Source organism: Alligator sinensis, unplaced genomic scaffold, assembly GCF_000455745.1.
Source record: "Alligator sinensis unplaced genomic scaffold, ASM45574v1 scaffold54_1, whole genome shotgun sequence".
In the NCBI taxonomy this organism is placed as follows: domain Eukaryota; kingdom Metazoa; phylum Chordata; order Crocodylia; family Alligatoridae; genus Alligator; species Alligator sinensis.
In genome coordinates this window covers 2,842,414-2,859,562 of record NW_005841962.1, presented here as the reverse complement: position 1 = coordinate 2,859,562, position 17,149 = coordinate 2,842,414, and the positions used below count along the sequence as shown (strand labels likewise).

Sequence of the window (17,149 nt, the reverse complement as noted above, 5' to 3'; positions counted from 1 at the left end):
CCTTTTTTTTTTTTTTTATATGGCTGTTTGCCGGGCGGTAGGGGGAGAAATGAAATGCTTCAGCTTTAGATGATCCACTTCTCCGCTCCCTCCCTGGCCACTTAAATGAGCAATGCAAAGTAAATAAGAAAAAGACTTGTTTGCATAATTGTTCAGCAAATGCAGTAATTCTGAGCTTACAATACAGTCATATTTAAAACCTGGCAATGCTGCTCCCAGTCTCTTACTCCCAGTCCCTGTTCCCAGGCTCATCTTTACGCAGCTAGAGGTCCGGAGCGATGAATTCAATCCGCTCGAGAGCTGGAATTGCATCCAAGTGTCTATTGACAAATCAATCACAATGTAAAATAGTATCAAGTATGTCGGCCTGAATGAGGAGCTAAAAGGAGGCCACGGGACATAGGTGATCTTCTTTTACATGCCCCACGGCCTCCTCTCAGCTCCTCATTCAGGCCTATGTTCTTAATATTATTTTACATTTCAATTAGTCAACAGACATTTTGGGAGAAAATTCAAACTCTTGAGCACACTGAATTCATTACTCCCGACCTTTAAGTGCACAAAGATTAGCTTTGAGAAAGGAACCGGGAACAAGGGACCAGGAATAAGGAGACCACATTTGCATCATGGCCGGAGCCATGTCCTCCTGTCCTCTGTGGACCTGTTTGCCTGGATGCCACAGCAGCAAGGCCTCACCTGGGCTCAGGTGCAGACAGCCTCGTGGCAGAGCTGTGTATGGCAGGGAAGGCATTGCCCCGATGCAGCTGCCCAAGCATCACACCCAGCTGTCTCTGCCTCCCCAGCTTGAGGGACTAAGAGTCCACTGAGAGCTGGGAGCTTCCCCAAGGCCAGAGCAGGGCTCTGAAGCTGCAAGAAGATGCGTGTTAACTGCTCTGTTGATTTCCCCCACAAGCAATACAAGGCCTGAGGAAATATGGATGTGCCTGACCCATCCTGCTTATTTCTTGCATTTCCCCCTTACCTGCTATTGTATTTATTTAAATATTGTTTCTTGGCCTTTTGGCTAAGATCAAGTGGGACATGGGGGCATTTGAACCTGGGGCTTCTGGGCCTGGAGCTTGCACATAGGACACCTGCCTGGATTTTGGGAATATCCAAAGCCCCAGACGGATGAGTCTGGGAGGGAGGATACTTGCTCTGTGGTCAAGCCACACAGACTTGCCGATTAAGTTCTGCTCAGTTGAATTTTGGAACTTGACTATTGGGCCTTGCCCTGTTGAATTTGGAACAGATTTGGCCTTGAGCAAGATAAAATTCTATTTAAATTGTAATAGCGGTCAAGCAGGGGCTGGCTTTTCTGGCTGGATGGTGTCTAGTAGAATGGAGTCTTGATCAATTGCACTGGAGCATTTAAGATCATGTGGAGGGACCACTTGAGTTTATGTAGTCCAGCCCCTTGCTCAAAGGCAGGAGCATCCCTGACTCATTTAGGTGCTCCTGGGAAACAAAAAATAAAGACACGTATGTGCAAACACACATGGGTTTGTGCACATGGATGTCCCCATGCTACACCCAGGTTCTTAGCAGCAACTCCTAAGAACAATAGGGAAGGACAATACATATTGCTGTTTGGCCCATGTTAAAAAAAAATGCAGAACCTGGCAACCTTTTCTTTAAAACCTCCTCTGTCGCTCAGATTTGGGGGAAGGAGATGAAAAACCACTGTGAGAAATCTGCCCAAAGCTGGCCAAGTTCCAGTGTTGCCAACTCTCATGATTTTTGGCATTGCTGTTAAAGTCTAGGGTTTGGGAATGCAAAAACCTTAGCTCTTTCTTACACACACACACGCACACACACATGCACACACACACACCCCGGTTTTCACATCCCCAAAGCATAGACTTTAAGAGCAACGCCAAAAATCATGAGTTGCCAACACTGAAGTTCTAAACCTTTGAAATACTGCACTTTGCTTATGCTCAGTAGATAAGAAAGCTTCTTTTGACAGTATCACAAAAATGCTAACCACAGTATGCTACTCCTTGAAGATTAAAAAAACCCATACATGATGTCCCCCTCAAAAAACCCTGTTAAAAGAATGTTAGGGTTGCAAAGTCAAAATGCTCAAAATGTAGGAAATTCCAAATGAAGGTAACCTGTTGAAGCTCAGTTTAGCAGCCCGATGGTGCCTGTATCATTATGACAGTCACTAGCTCTAATTACAGCTTCCTGGCTAGAGCATCTTATTCTTCTGCTCAGGGTCAAATTGATCGCCGTATTTGCGGTCAGGAAGGAATTTTACCCCATGATCAGGTTGGTTTGGACTGTGAAAGTTTGTCTTTCTCTGTAGCCCTCTAGTCCCAATCTCTTGAATCTACATTGAGAACATTTCTGTGCCAGGTTAGGGTGCTGGGTCTGTATTACATCAGGGTTGATGGTAGTCTTACCTAGAGTTTAGATTATGGTTTGTATAGGGTGGTTTGGATAGGAACCTCAGGCAGGGGGGTTGGACTAAATGACCTCTGGAGGTCCCTTTCAGCCCTACTGCTCTATGGTTCTATATTATGTATTCCAGATGACTGCCTGCCTCATCCAGTGCCCAAAATAGCAGACTGGCCATAGCAGAGGTGCTCACATTGCAGCCCTGCCAGATTCTAATGAACATGCAAATTCAGCTAAATACCTCTCATCAACAACCTCAGACATGACATGAGAAGCAGAAGTACCCAAAAAGACAGAGGTCATTGGATGAGCTATTCACTTCTCTTTTTAGTTCAGCTTGAATCCCTATGTTTGATTTGTCACACCCAATTCAAGCGCTGCTCTGAAGACAGAGCTATAATTTCCATCTAGGGTTTCCTGTAGGCCATAACAGAAGTGCTTATGGCGCAGCCCTGTCATATTCCAACAAAACTGCGAATTCTGCTAAATACCTTGTCACTAGGACGCAAAAAAGGAAAGGGCTTCCTATAGCTGCTATAGTGTAGCATATGGCATGTAAGCGCATGGTATGCTTAAATGAACTTATTTTAAGGAAATTATCGGGTATTATTATCCCCAGTTCCATCACTGAGGAACCAAGTCTCAGAGAAATTAAGGTCAAACCTATTTACTACTTTTAGGTCCCCTCAGTTTGAGACACCTTGGACCCCCCCATTATATAAGGTCTTTAGATGTCCAAAATACAAGTCCCTTTGACCAGGCCTCAAGAAACACCCAAGAAGGAAATCAGTTAGACTATCTGACCTGTGAGAAGCATAAGTGAGGTGACCCATAGGATCTCCTGCATCAGTGTTAAAATCCTGCCATCTCCCCACTTTGAGGCATTGCCTTTGTAATCACCATGTTCTTTCAGTGTCCCTGGGGTGTGTGCACGTGTGCACCTTCTATGTGACTCACCCGCACGGTGATTCAGTGCAGGCTGCACCTCCATCAAGAGATGCAGCAGGTGAAGCTGCTGGCTTAAGATTCATTTCTTGTCCCCCCTCCAGAGACAGGGACAAGCTGAGTGCTGCTGTGCCTAGCTGCATTCCTGTAGGGAAGCCAGGGACGCAGGGGGTAGCTGTGTTGATCTAAGATCAGGGTAAACAGGGCTCTTTGGGTAAATGTGGTATCTTGCACTGCCCCCTGAGCCTGCCCAGCCAGCACTGCACGCTCTCACACTGGTTTCTATGTTATGCACTCAGTGGATTAGCGCCCAGAGACTACGATGCGCCATTACGGTGGTAGGCAGGGGAGCCCCGTGCGCTTAGCCCCCACCTATACGTGGGGGCTAAAGCGCATACGTTTTCCAAGTAACACGGATACGCATGCGCAAATCCTCAACTTTCCCTGTGCATGCGCCGAGTTAGTCCCTCACTCCCCACGGTTCCTTGAGGCGGGAGAGCCTGTGACGCAGGGGGCTTCAGTCGTTCCACCACGGGTCACGGGGCGGAAGTTACGTACACCCGATGCGGTGCTCCACGTCGGCTGACAAGTGTTCGAGGAGCTTCGTTGCGTTTTGATGACGGCATCCGCAGTGAGCCGGAAGTGTTTGCGAGCCGGCGCGAGGCATGGCGTCTGTGGTGCTGAGCGAGGCGGAGAAGGTCTACGTCGTGCACGGGATCCAGGTAACGGGCTCCCCTCCCCCACTAGCTCCTACTCGCTGCTCCCGGAGCGCCGCTTCCCCCCTCCCAGCCCCATGGAGGTGCCCGCTCCCGGCTCTCGCTCTGTGTGGTCTTCAGGGGCGCGAAGAGACCCCGCGGGCGGACTGGTTTAGTCACAGGGGATTGCTCTCTGCTGTCCTGGGCTTTGTCTTGTGAGGGAGGGCGGTGGTGCGCTAAGTAGTGGGGGAGGGCGCGGGGGCTGTGCACCTTGGAGGCTCACAAACCTGTGTGTGTGCACGTGGGCATAGGTAGGCTTGCTTTGGTGAAAGCTGCCCTGCCTTTCACATCTATGTAGCACAAGGTTTCATTAGCTGAAGTGTGCTTCATAAAGTGCTATGAAAAGGAAGCCAGGCTTTTCACTAGGGGTGCACCAATAAAGACTTTATTAGCTGTTACCGATAGTTAATTATTCACCAGGCATGTCGGATGTTACTGATTTAATAAGCAATTTACAGGAGCACAGCTGGGTGGTCTAGAGAGCAGTGCCCTGCAGGTAAGTCTGTGGAGGGGAAGGGAAGGAGCGGGGCAGATCAAGGCCCCCAAGGTGAAGGAGGGAGTGGGGCTGGGGCTTGCGGCACTGCCCGTCCAAATCAGTGACTAGGACCTGGGGCATGGAGTGGGACAGAGCCGCAAGTGGCTTGTCCAGGGTATCAGCATCCTAGTGCTGAAAAATGGTGGTGGGGGCATTTGAACTAAAGCTCATTTGAGTTTTAAAACCCTTTAAAAAAGGGTGTCACCGCCACCCTTTTTAAGCCCAGAGCAGAGCCAAGCAGGGCAAGGGTGGATGCAGGTTGCCCTCTGCAGGCTTGGGGCTCTCCACTCTGCTGCCTTTGCCTGGGAGCCTCACGCTGGCCTCACAATTTGCCACCCTCACTGCTGCCAGGAGGTGTAGGGCTCCTGGGGAAAAGGCAGCAGGGCAGAGAGCCCTGAGCCCACAACAGGCAGCCTGCATCCGCCCTACGCACAAATCTGGAGGGACACATGCCCCCACAATGCCTTCTCTGGGGCTTGCACAGTGATGGGGAGCCATCCCATCCCTCCCCCCCCACATCCCTTGGACAAGTCACCCATAGCTCTGTCTTGCCCTTGCCCCAGGTCCCATTCACTGCTCTGGCTGGGCAGCACCCCTAATTCCTGCCCCACTCCCTTCCTCACCATGAGGGCCTTGATCTCCCTCCCCCATGCTCTTCCCGCCCACCATAGATTTACTTGCAGGGAGCTGCTCTCCAGGGTGCCCGGCCACATTCCTGGCCATGTGTATGCGTGTGGCCATGCATATGCACGTGGCGTAAGGGAGCCCTGGCCAGAAGGCATAATTATTATATTTATCAGCGAACTTTATCAGATGCACCGGACCAAAAAAAGCCGATAGCTGATAATGTAAACTTCTCTTTTATCGGTGCCACTCTGAAATGCAGCTGATATATTAGTGCACCTCTACTTTTCACAGTGTCTGATAAAGTGCACTTTAGCTCATGAAAGCTTGTGTTAAATATTTATGAAAGGCAGGGTAGATTTGTGCTAAATATATTACAGGCATAGTAGAAATATATGTGACTCACCCTGCATCTCGTAGACTCACCAAAGTATGTATGCACATGCATGCATGTGCGCATCCAGTTTCGTGAGTCTACAAGGTGAAAAGCTCTCAACATACATTTTATCCTGCTTTTTATGTATATTTAGATATGAGCCAACGGTGTGTCCTTGTTGCCAAGGAGGCTAACAGCATCCTGGTCTGCAGTAGTAGGGGTGTTACCCAGCAGATTGAAGGAAGTGATTATTCGCTTCTTCAGCACTGGTGAGGTCACCTCTGGAGTATTGTGTTCGGTTTTGGGCTTCCCACTACAGAAAGGATATGGACAAGTTGGAGAGAGTTCAGTGGAGGACAGTGAAAATGGTTAGGGGGATGGGGCACAGGACTTGAAGAGAAGCTGGGGGAGCTGGGTTTATTTAGTCTGCAGAAGAGAAGACTGAGGGGGGATTTTATAGCAGCCTTTAACTACTTGAAGGGTGGTTCCAAAGAGGATGGAGCTAGACCAGGGATGGACAAAATATGGCCCATGGCCTGGATCCGGCCCATGAGGCCATTCTTTCCAGCCCATGGGGCTCCTAAAGAATTTAGAAAATTAATATTTATCTGTCTTTAGTTCATGTCAAGAGTAACTGGAACCAGGGCCAGTAGGTCCCAGGGGAAGCCCAGCGGGCTCCTGCCCCAGCAGGGGCTTCTGACCTGGGACCGTGTGGCTGCATTGGCCAGAACCTCAGGTAAGGGGTGTGGGGGAGGGCAGGGAAGGAGCCTGGAGAAAAGTGGTCCCTCCCCAGCCCCATGGCCAGTGCTCCCTGCTGCAGCCGCTTGCAGCCCGCACAGAGCTGTCCTGAGCAGGCAAAGGCAGCCCCACGCAGGCTGTGAACAGCTGTGGTGCAGGGCATCAGGCACAGGGTGTGGGAGGGGCCTCTTGTCCCCACCTCTTGTCCCTTGGTGCTGCACTCAGCACCAGCTTGTAACCCACCCCCACAGCCAGCCTGGGTCCCACGCCAGTTCTGGGCTTGCCCTTTGGGGCTGTGCACAGTGGCAGCAGCTGTGCCTGCCCCGCCCAGAGCTTCTGCACTAGGCAGCCCAGAGGCAGTGGTGGTAAACACTGCCCGGCTCAGCAAGCAGGGGGGGCTGCAGCTTCTGCCACCAAGGCACAGCCCCGACGGGTGAGCCTGGAGCCAGTGTGGGGCCCCAGCTGGTAGCAGGGGTAGGTTACAAGCTGGTGCTGAGCACAGGAAAAGCAGCCCCTTCCCTGCCCCATGCCCGGCTCCCTGGGGGCAGGGGAGGGGGCCTGCTTTTCCCCCACACTCAGCACCAGCTCATTCCCTGCCGCAGAGCAGGGGGTCGGGGCTGTACACTGCTCCCCGCCTGTACCATGGGGCTTAGGGGGCACTGGGAGTGAGAGGGTACACGGGGCCCACACGGCTCACCACGAGCGGGGCCCAGAGCAGGGTGGCAGGGGTACAGGGTCCCAGCTGGCAGGGGCTCTGTGGAGCCAGGCCAGCTCCCCACTCCCTGCTGGTGCAGCCCAATCCGGCTCCACAGACCCCTGCCAGCCTGCGCCCTGCTCTGGGCCTCACCGGCACTGGCCCTGAGACATTGGTCCCAAGACATTGGGACATTGGTCCCAAGATGGTGACCAGGGGGCGGGGCACCTGTCAAGGAGCGGGGCTACCTGTGTGGCCCTTGACAGCTTGCCAAAACTGGGTAATTGGCCCTCCCCCCGAAATAATTGTCCGCCCCGAGCTAGACTGTTTTCAATGGTGGCAGATGACAGAACAAGGAGCAGTGGTCTCAAGTTCAACAAGGGAGATTTAGGTTGGATATTAGGAAAAGCTTTTTCACCAGGGCGTTGGTGAAGCACTGGAACAGGTTACCTAGAGGGGTGGTGAAATTTTCATCCTTGGAGGTTTTTAAGGCCCGGTGCAACAAAGCCCTGGCTGGAATGATCTAGTTGGGGATCATCCTGCTTTGAGCAGCTGTTTGGACTAGATGACCTGACAGTCCCTTCCAACCCTAATTTTGTATAATTCTGTTATTTAGCACAAGCTTTCGTGAGCTGAAGCTCACTTCAGGATGCCAGGCTTTTCACAGCAACTGATGAAGTGCAGTTCAGCTCACAAAAGCTTGTGCTAAATATATGGGAAAGGCAGGGTAGCCGTGCACCTTGTAGGATCACAGAATTCTGCACGTGTGCCTGCATGCATGTACACACACACATGGCTGAGTCTACAAGATGCAAAACTAGCCTCCCTTTCCCATATATTTAGCACAAGTTGAAGTGCGCTTTATCAGGTACTATGAAAAGGAAGCCAGGCTTAGCTACCCTGCCTTTCAAGTATATTTAGCACAAGTTTTCATGAGCTGAAGGCTCTGAGGAGCAGAACACTGTTGTGCTAGATATTAAAGAAGCATGCTGCCTTGACCTTGAAGTCTAAGGCCCTGAACTGCAATGATCTCTGTGATGACAAACTTGTTGGAGCTCCTGAGAACTTGTTACATGAGTTGTTCTGCCCATGCACAGTTTCAAGACAAAACAAGTTGTGCAGAGTAGAAAGGAAGTTGTACCAGTTCTATTTTACATTTCACACAGATGTTAGTAGCAGAATTGGGAATTGAACCCTGCAAAGTCAAGTACGCTAACCTCTGAACTATCCTTTTTCTTCATCCACTAATGCTGTCTCTCAGATGAAATGTGGAAGTTTATATTTTTTTTGGCTTTTTCTTTTAAAGGTGGATTGGTGTTGCTTAACAAAGCTGTGTTGGTTTTTATGTTTAGGAGGATCTTCGGGTAGATGGCCGTGGCTGTGAAGACTACAGATGCATTGAAGTAGAAACGGATGTGGTATCAAACACAAGTGGATCTGCAAGGGTGAAGCTTGTAAGTACAGATTCTGGGAGTTGTACATATTGGTGGTGAAGATTCTGAAACTGCTGTGATACTGAATTCAAGTCTATGACTTGGTTATAAATATAGTAACTTGTTATTGATAAATGCCACAAATTAGAGCTTGTGATAATGTAGGAGGTAGTGAAAAGAAATGTATCTGAACATCCTTTAGGAATGGCCTGTGTAACTTGAGCTAGACATAGAAGTCTGGGGAAGTCTTCACTATGAAATAATAGTGTTTAATCTGGCAAAAGCAAAGTCACTACTATGAGCAATAGAGAGGGAATTATTTTCCATGTTAATATTACAGTTAAGTGGAATTACTATTCTAGGGCATATGACTTGTATGAAGAGATGGTAGCTATCACTTGAAATGTTATAATAGTTCTGAAAGTATTTATTTTGGAACTGAAATGATGAAAAAATGGATATGTAGAATGTCCTATTGATGGAGGACAAATATTTGTGGGCCCTTATGTTCACAATTAATGGTGCTGTTCAAAAAGCTTTAAATTATTAAAGCAAATATTGTCTCAGACTCAAAATGTGATATGGCAGAATAATTTATGCAAATAAGTAATTTATTAAAACCGTTATGGATACATTTTAGAAGCAACTTCCTTGGAATATATTTCTGGTTGAATTGAGTGTTCGTTTTAACAGGGCCACACTGACATCTTGGTAGGAGTCAAAGCTGAAATGGGAACGCCAAAGCTGGAGAAACCAGATGAAGGTTACCTGGAATTCTTTGTCGATTGGTTAGTATAATGTCAGAAAGGGGAATTAACCCCAAATTTTGAGTAAACAAGTCAGAAAAAACTGATGAACTTCAGTAAACTCCTTTTTTCAGCCTGCTCTGCATAGGGGAAGCAAGCTATTGTATTGCTTTTGTAGATTATAGAATTTGTATTGCTACTCCTACCGCACTGGTATGATTCTCTGAACCAAACGAAAACTAGCCAGTGTTACCTTGATAAATATCTGCTAAAGCACACAATTACTGTAACTCTTAAGAAAACAGAAGAGATGTTTGTGTTTGTATATTGTCCACCAGTTCTCTCTGTGCTCTGCAGATCTTTCATATAGCAGCAAAGCGGATAAAATGTATATATTTTATTCCTCCCCTGTCCCAAATCAGAAATTTGTAAAAACAAGACCACAATAATTGGAAAACTGAGTCAGGGCCAGGTATGGTACCTAAAAACTGCTTCTAAAAATTGTTAGATTTCAGATGTACACTGTCACTTTAAAACAATGGAAAAATAGGTGAAATCTTTATTTTTGGACTCTCAGTAGCAGTTTAATCCACTCTATGTATTAAGGATATGTCACTTGGCTGCCTTGAGACAGATTTAATTATATTGTTTTTGATAAAGCACCGTTTGTTCCATGAGCTAAAAACCATTGTTTCTTGCTTTCTCAGATGTAAATGAAGAATTGCTTAAACCAGTAAGTCTCAATCTTTTTAGAGTTAAGGTACCCTTCCATAAAGTTTGGGGGTTTTTTTTCTGTGTTTTTTTGTTGTTGTTAATAGAGCACCACTATGGTAAAATAATAGGGAACAATGACTACAGGAAAATAATATAATATCTTTTTGTTGCAAAGAACCCAGAAAGACTTCATCAATTCCTATTTGAAATCTCTGGTTTTATCTTGTGAATTGTTTGGTTTTGTGTACCTAACAGTGCTAATATTGTTCAGCATCCCTAAAGGAATCTTCTAGCACCCAGATCAAGGATTACTGGTTTATACTCACATTCCTGGTTGTCGATTTATGAAAGGGACTAGAGAGAGCCCAAGAGTCCAAGTTTCCATGTTTTAAGGACCAACACAGTGACATCTCAGTGTGATTATGAATTTAACATGCTGCCATTTAGGTAGGGACAGTAGACATTGTTCATGGACTTGTATGGATCAGAAAGTAGACACTGGGAATTTCTCAAGGTAACTGTTGTACATATAATTTTAATAAAGAAAGTCAACTGTTATTTGGTATTGTTACTTTTATGCTAGATGTCTAAACAACTGAGAAATTTCTTTCTCAGTTCTTAATACTGGAAGACTCTTATTTTCTCCAAGAATGGGGTTCTTTTTCAGCCTTCATAGCTATATATGAGTACAAGTTGCCCAGGCTGAGGAAATTCCTCACTACTCTACTGGCCCCCCGCCTCTATGCTCCTTTCATGTCCTTCAAAACAAGAAATGCTGGACAGGTTTAGTTGGCCTAGTTCGGTTTCTTGTCTCTGGCCACTGGCACTGGCCAACAGTTGTTTCAGAGGACAACTGCAACAAAAGAAAATCTTGCAGTAAGAAGGTATGAGATAATCAGCCCCTTAAGGGAAGGGGCGGGGGTGTTTGGATTTTTTTTTTTTTGATCCTGTTGTCCATAGGCACCACATTATTTGCATCTTTCACTTCTCTCACAACCATTACTAAAGCTCGTTATCCAGCTTGCAGTATGCCAAGTAAGATCAGAGCCCTGTATTTTTAGCAGTGTAGATCAGTATAAAAATTGATAGTTATTCTGCAGTAGCTGCTAAAAGAATATTTAATTGGCAGTATTTCTTTTTCCATATGCTCCATTTACCGGAGAGGTCTGGCCTGTCAGTTTCAAGACTTGCATATGAAGTGTCCTCAGTTGCACTTGCTTTGTCTTTTGGGGCTAGTCCTGACCAATACTAAATGAAAAAAGCCCAAGGCTGAAAATTGCTACATCCTTCTCCCTGGCTCAGTAATGTTCAGTGAAATTGGCTGCTAGCCAGGGTCCTTTTGGGTTAGTGAACAAATAATATCAGGTGCTGCTTGTCAGTTTGGAGGTATGCCCATTAGCTAAAACAAGTGCCTTGAGGGACCAAGAAAATGAACTGGTGTTCTGTTTTCATCAGAAACTAATATTACACATTCTCAAATGCTTGTTAAATTATCTTAATTTTAGGCTGTATTTTGTAGTTGTCATCTATCTCACTTCATGGCAGGGGGTGGTGAGAGAGAGGCAAACAGCTGTGTGTGAATGGATGTTGTCATTAGAGAACCTGTTCCTGACCTAACAGTCTTAACTGATTACCTATAGTAGGTACTCAGCCTCTGGCCCACAGGCCAAATGGGGCTTGCCAAGCCTTAGAATCCAGCCTGCAGGGCTCCAAATGGTTTGGGAAATCTGGCAATGAAGGAACAGTGCCAGTGCTGCCATCCCTCCCTACTGCCAAAATGCCAAGCCCCATGGGATGGGTCAGAGCTGGGCCATAACCCTTCCCCCATATGGCCAGATTGGAGCCAAGCCATGTCCCCTTTCCCTCCAGGCTGCCGGGTTGGGGCCAGCCTGCACTCCCTTGTCCATATGGGCCAGGCCCCACTCCATCCCCTCTCCACAGGGCTGGGCTCAGCCCCCTTCCATCTGCCCAGCCTGGTTGGGGCTAGGTCATGCTCCCTTCCTCCCATGGGGCAAGCCATGTCCCCTCTTTCTGTGGGTCTGGATGAGGCCAGGTTGCAGCACCTTCCACCACATGGCTGTTTGGTGTTTGTCCAGATGGGGGGCCCCACGGGATCTGCCCTGTAGAGGGAATGGGCACTGCCCATCCAGCCCACTAGCCAAAAAGGTTGAATACCACTGACCTATATAAATGGTGAGTTTCCCTTCAAGATAAAAGTGTGATGGCTACAGCCTGTACTTGGGAAAACTGAAGTTGGTTTGAGAATGCTTTTGTCATCAAGGGGAGCCTTTGCTCCCTTCTTAGGTTCAAGAAGGTTTTCTAAAATAACTTTTTGGAGGTTTTGTTGTTCTTGTTGTTTTGAGACAAGTTATTTATTCTCTCTGAAGTGAAGTATAGTTAAAAAATGGTGATGCTGGTACTTTTATACATGCAGTTGTAACTCTAGGCTTTGAACAAATACAACACTTGTCTCAGGAGAATCCATTTTTTCCTGGGACAAATTGTGATCATCCAGACATTCCTTTCTGTTGTTCTGGGACAGACCCTGAAAAGGTTTGAGAGTTAAGCTCCACTAACAGTTTGTCCTGGGAAATTGCAAAATGTCTCATTGGATGTCCTGGGATTGCATCAGTGGCAAAAAAGCAGCAGTGCATTCAGCCAGTCACTGAGCCCCTGTCAGAGGGTTGGCATGTGGACATGACAGTCCCACAACTTTTCTGCTCTGGGACAGACACAGGTCACAACTAGTCCTGGAGCAAATGCAACATCTAGTGTCTGCTCATGCTCTGTACTTACAGTGGGGGTTTTTCAGGCTGCCACTAGATGGTAGTAATTGTACATAATTTAACAACATGGTCTTCATTGTTGAAATATGAGGTTTAAGGTTTTATTTGTTCAAATTAAGAATTCTTTTTCCCTTGGTGCTCTTATGCTGTCCTTCAAGCACTTACTTTCTAAAACTTCTTGGCTTCCTTATGCTATTGGAACAGTCCTAGGCTTCCAGATGAACCACCTTCTGTCTAGAAAATCCTATTTCTGTCCACCTTTTGTTCTGTTGACTACACTTTTCTTAGCTTCTATACTGAGAGGGGCATATGACCCCTTTCAGCTTACAGTGAGTGCTATTACTTGTAGCACACTGTTTGGGGTCCATTGGCAGTTGATGTTGGGATTTGTTCTGTTTGTTCACAAAAGCAAGTTCATGGCCTGCACAACAGTCATGTCTCCTCCAGTATGGGGTGGGGGTAAAGTGAGGGCCCAAGATCTCTCGTGCTGGAATGTTGCTCTACATCATAAGCATATCCTTTAAATAGGGGTGCACTGATAGAGATTTTTGGGGCCGATACTGATAGCCAATTTTTAAGCAGGCATATTATATTCTGATACCATCTCGCCATTGGATACTGATCCAATTTCCAATATCAGCCCAGCAGCTTGGAGAGCTGCATGCAGCTGGTAAGTCTGGTGTGGTGGAAGGGGAAGGGGGAGGGAAGTGGGGGTGGGCAGATCAAGGCTCCTGCAGTGAGGGAGGAGTGGGGCTGGGACTGGGGCTGGGGCTGCCCAGCTGGGGTGGGGCGGGTGTGGGATGGAGCCGCAGCTCATCCAGGGGGCGTGGTGGGGAGGCTCCCCACACTGTGCTGCTTGTGCAAGAGCTGCTGGTTCGGTGCTTGCCTGCTTGTCCAGTGGCTCCCAACACCGTTCCCACTGCTTGTCCAGGAGGGCATGGGAGGGGGGGCATGCCCCCCAGATTGGGGCAGCATGGGCCAGGAAGAGCTCCACACAGATCCAGGGGTATGCCTCCCCCATGCCCTCCCAGATGAGTGGCACACAGCAGTGGGAGCTGTCTGCACCCCCTGGACAAGCTGCAGTTGGGCAGCATTTGCCTCAGCCCCCTGCCCCAGCCCCACTCCTCCCTCACTGCGGGGTCCTTGTTTGACCTGTTTTAAGGTCAGAAATTAAGATATATATGTCGGGGCCAAGGGGCTGTGGCCAGCAGCCTGGGCACATGGGCCGGGGAAAAAGTTGGCACGGCGAACTAGAATTAGGCACTGACGCGTAGAGGTTGATTAAAGATTGTTTTACTTACACCGTAGGTGGTCACGGTGCAGGTAGGAAAAACTTTCTTGAGTTGCGGTTACAGACAAACACAAGCGGAGTTTGCTAGGCTCCACCAAAGACACATGAGCGGAGTTTGCTAGGCTCCGCGGAACGACCGAAATGAGAGTCCGAAAGGTGACTCTCCACGAGCGCACAGGGTGGGGTACGTCGAGGGATTGTGCGGCGACAGGGAGAGGCTAGAGGTTGATCAGGCCCTTGTATCCTCCTCTAAGGCACACGCGGAGTTTGTTAGGCTCCACAGCGCGCTTAGAGTTCTTCACGAGATGGATGTGAAGTCCTCCTCCTCCAACTTGGGCGGAAACTGCTCAAGCCTCTTATACGGCTAGCAAGCCAATCGCTAGCCGCCACGTGGGAATAATTTAGAAACAGCCAATAGTGGGGAACAAATGTACATGCGAGCGGCAGGAACTCCTTTGCACCGGGGTCTTCTCTATGCAACTGAGAATTGCACTGTGCAAAGAAAGCTCCATGTGGCGGGAAATAATTCTGCAGTGCCGAAGCACACACAAAATCATACCCTTTGGGTCATGACAATATAAATGAGCAGGTATGAGGTGATTTTATAGAGAAAAAAGATCTTGGTACAGAGAGAAAAAAAGCTATGATATTTGGCATAGTGAACTGGACTTTTCATGGAGATATGGAGCTAAATGAGTATGAGCTGCTACTGCTTGAGAGCAGACAAGTACTTTATTGTGATTTGCTTTTTGGCACTTTTATCTATAAAAGGAGTTTATCTGGAGGGATAAACTGGAGCCTAGAGCAGGTAAACATTTCATGATGCCTACACATATGTTAGTGTTACACCTCAATTGCAGGTAGATTTGAGGTGGCTCGAGCAGTAACAGTAAGCAAGACTTCAGACCATTCCAGTCATACAGGATACATTGATTTATTGACAGATAATAAACAAAGCAAAATAAAATAATCAGATACATTACATATAGGATGAGTAGTTTTGGCAACGTTGCTAGCCAGGCTTAGTCATCAGGCAAGGGGGCTTCTCTGCATCTGCACAGTGGTGTCTTTGGTGTTGCATACCCCAATTACTTTTCATGCAACCTTCTATTTTATACCTCACAGTTCCTTTGTTTGCTGTCATCCAGTCGAATTCCACCACCTCTTCAGTTGCTGATCCTTGTCCATGTCCAATCTCCACATGTTTTATGCTTGTCTCCTTTTGGTTCCTATTTTTCCCTCATCTCATCTGTTCTTCTGAATAATCAGCAAGTTATCAAGCTTGTAACCATCATATGAAGATTATTTTCAGATTACAAAGGGGACCCATTGTGGTCAGCTCAGACTTGTTCTATTTCAAATATACATATTTCCTTCTTTTTGTAGCCAGTCTAGACCTCCACATGGTCCCCATCATGACCTTAACTTATAACATCATGTTAATCTATGATCAATCTAAACTGTGATACAACTTGTTCTATGTATGTTTTCCTTTCTCTGCCTTAATGTGGATAGGTCCAGGTGTATTTTGTCTGTTTAGTACTCAATGCTGCCTATAGTCAAACAGTTAGCTTTGTCTTTGTTTCATATCCTAAGAGGGTTACTTAAAGGTTACTGCTTTTGCAAGAACAGCAGCAAAAAGCAGGCTCCACTCTCCCAGAAGCCTTTTAGGCTTAACACATCTTTTAGGAGCCTACAGTCACTTTGCAAAATGGGAGGCATGCACTACACTAGGAAAACTTTCTGGGTGGTGTTTGCAAATTGGACCAATGCATATCAACAATGAAAATAAATAACGGGTCTTCTTACTGGGGGCATTATATTTCAAGCAATTCTGTCTTTCTTTGGATTCAGGGAGATGCATAAAATTCACTTATATACATAATGTGATCAGGTAATCAGATATCCTTAAATACTGCAGGAAGTACAGCTTTATAGAATTATGTAATGAGGCTGTGTTATGGGAACAGACATGACGTTCCTTCAACACCAGCTTGACATTTCTTGACTCAGTAATATGTTTGTTTTGGTGAGCCTTTAAGCTGCACTAGATTTACAAACCTAGTTTGCAATTTATCAGAGACAATTCATCAAAAGTTAATTGTCCAACTTGAGTAAAATGATATACTAGTTAATCTCAGTTATATATGCAGTTACTTTCAGGAATGATGCATCTTTCATTTTTTTAAAATCCAAAAACTGTAATGGTTTTGATTGTTTAGGCCTGATGCTTGGAGAGGGCTAAAGGGGAATGGGGATGACAGGGGGTGCTGAACTATTCAAGAAGAAACTCTGGGTGTGATAACATCAGAGGGACTGATCTGGAGAGATGGTCTGTGGTGGTGGCTTCTGTATATTAGATCCTTTAGTAAGAGTTTTGATTGGTGCTTGTGGCAGAAAGGATTTTTTTTTTTTTTTTTAAAGAAATAAAGACTCCAAAATTACATTCTGTGTAGGTGTCACATTTTCTTTAGCGATGGCAAGACCTTTGTGCGTGCCCCAAACAAGGCACCTGTCCTTTTTCATGATATTGGTATAACTGGCAAAATATTTCAGACAACCAAGTGTAAACGTGTCTGTACCAAACTGTTAGGATATTTGGTGTCCTAAGGGTGGCAGTGTTTACCACGTATTTGAAATCTGTTATCCCATCCATAACTGATATTTTTTTCCTTCTTTCCTTTTTGATTGTAAATGACTAATGCATCAAAATAATATGACTTAAGATATAGTAAAATTCATTGAGGCAGTTATCCTGATCAAATACTTCATCTTGTTCCTTCCTTGGCCAAAACTCCCATTGTTCAAGTAAAATTCAGTATTGATTTGATGTTGAGTTGCATGATTTCCAGTAAAGAAAATTAGGGCTCGATTCTTCAAATGGTTGTCTATATACACTTTATCCATATGAGTAAGCCTGTTGATTTCTAGGGTCTACCCATCTGCAGAAGTTTGCTGAATTGAACCCTTAGTTGTTGTGTGTTTTAGTAATACTGAAAATTAGGCTCTTTACAATTGCATTATATTTCCATTAGATGGGATCATAGGTTGTTCATTTATTACCACAATGTAATAAGATTATGCATCTACAAATGAGTGCAGCATCCTG

The 17,149-nt window shown here is 46.3% G+C and overlaps 2 protein-coding genes across 3 annotated transcripts in view; one reads left to right on the top strand and one right to left on the bottom strand.

Moving 5' to 3' along the window:
* Positions 1-3,742, bottom strand: part of ZDHHC3 (zinc finger DHHC-type containing 3) — a 47,558-nt gene extending 43,816 nt beyond the window's left edge. Inside the window, exon 1 of the mRNA XM_025200292.1 lies at positions 3,361-3,742. The gene's annotated coding sequence lies outside the window, so the exon portion shown is untranslated. The remainder of the gene's footprint in view (positions 1-3,360) is intronic.
* Positions 3,743-3,844: 102 nt separating this feature from the next.
* The window catches only part of EXOSC7 (exosome component 7), a 30,066-nt gene continuing 16,761 nt past the window's right edge, over positions 3,845-17,149 (top strand). The window contains exons 1-3 of one of the 2 annotated variants that reach the window (XM_025200294.1): positions 3,845-4,070; positions 8,423-8,524; positions 9,197-9,291. In XM_025200294.1, coding sequence (XP_025056079.1) covers positions 4,014-4,070; positions 8,423-8,524; positions 9,197-9,291 — 254 coding nt within the window. In that variant the 5' untranslated portion in view covers positions 3,845-4,013. The remainder of the gene's footprint in view (positions 4,071-8,422; positions 8,525-9,196; positions 9,292-17,149) is intronic. The other variant, XM_006020651.3, reaches the window with a different exon arrangement.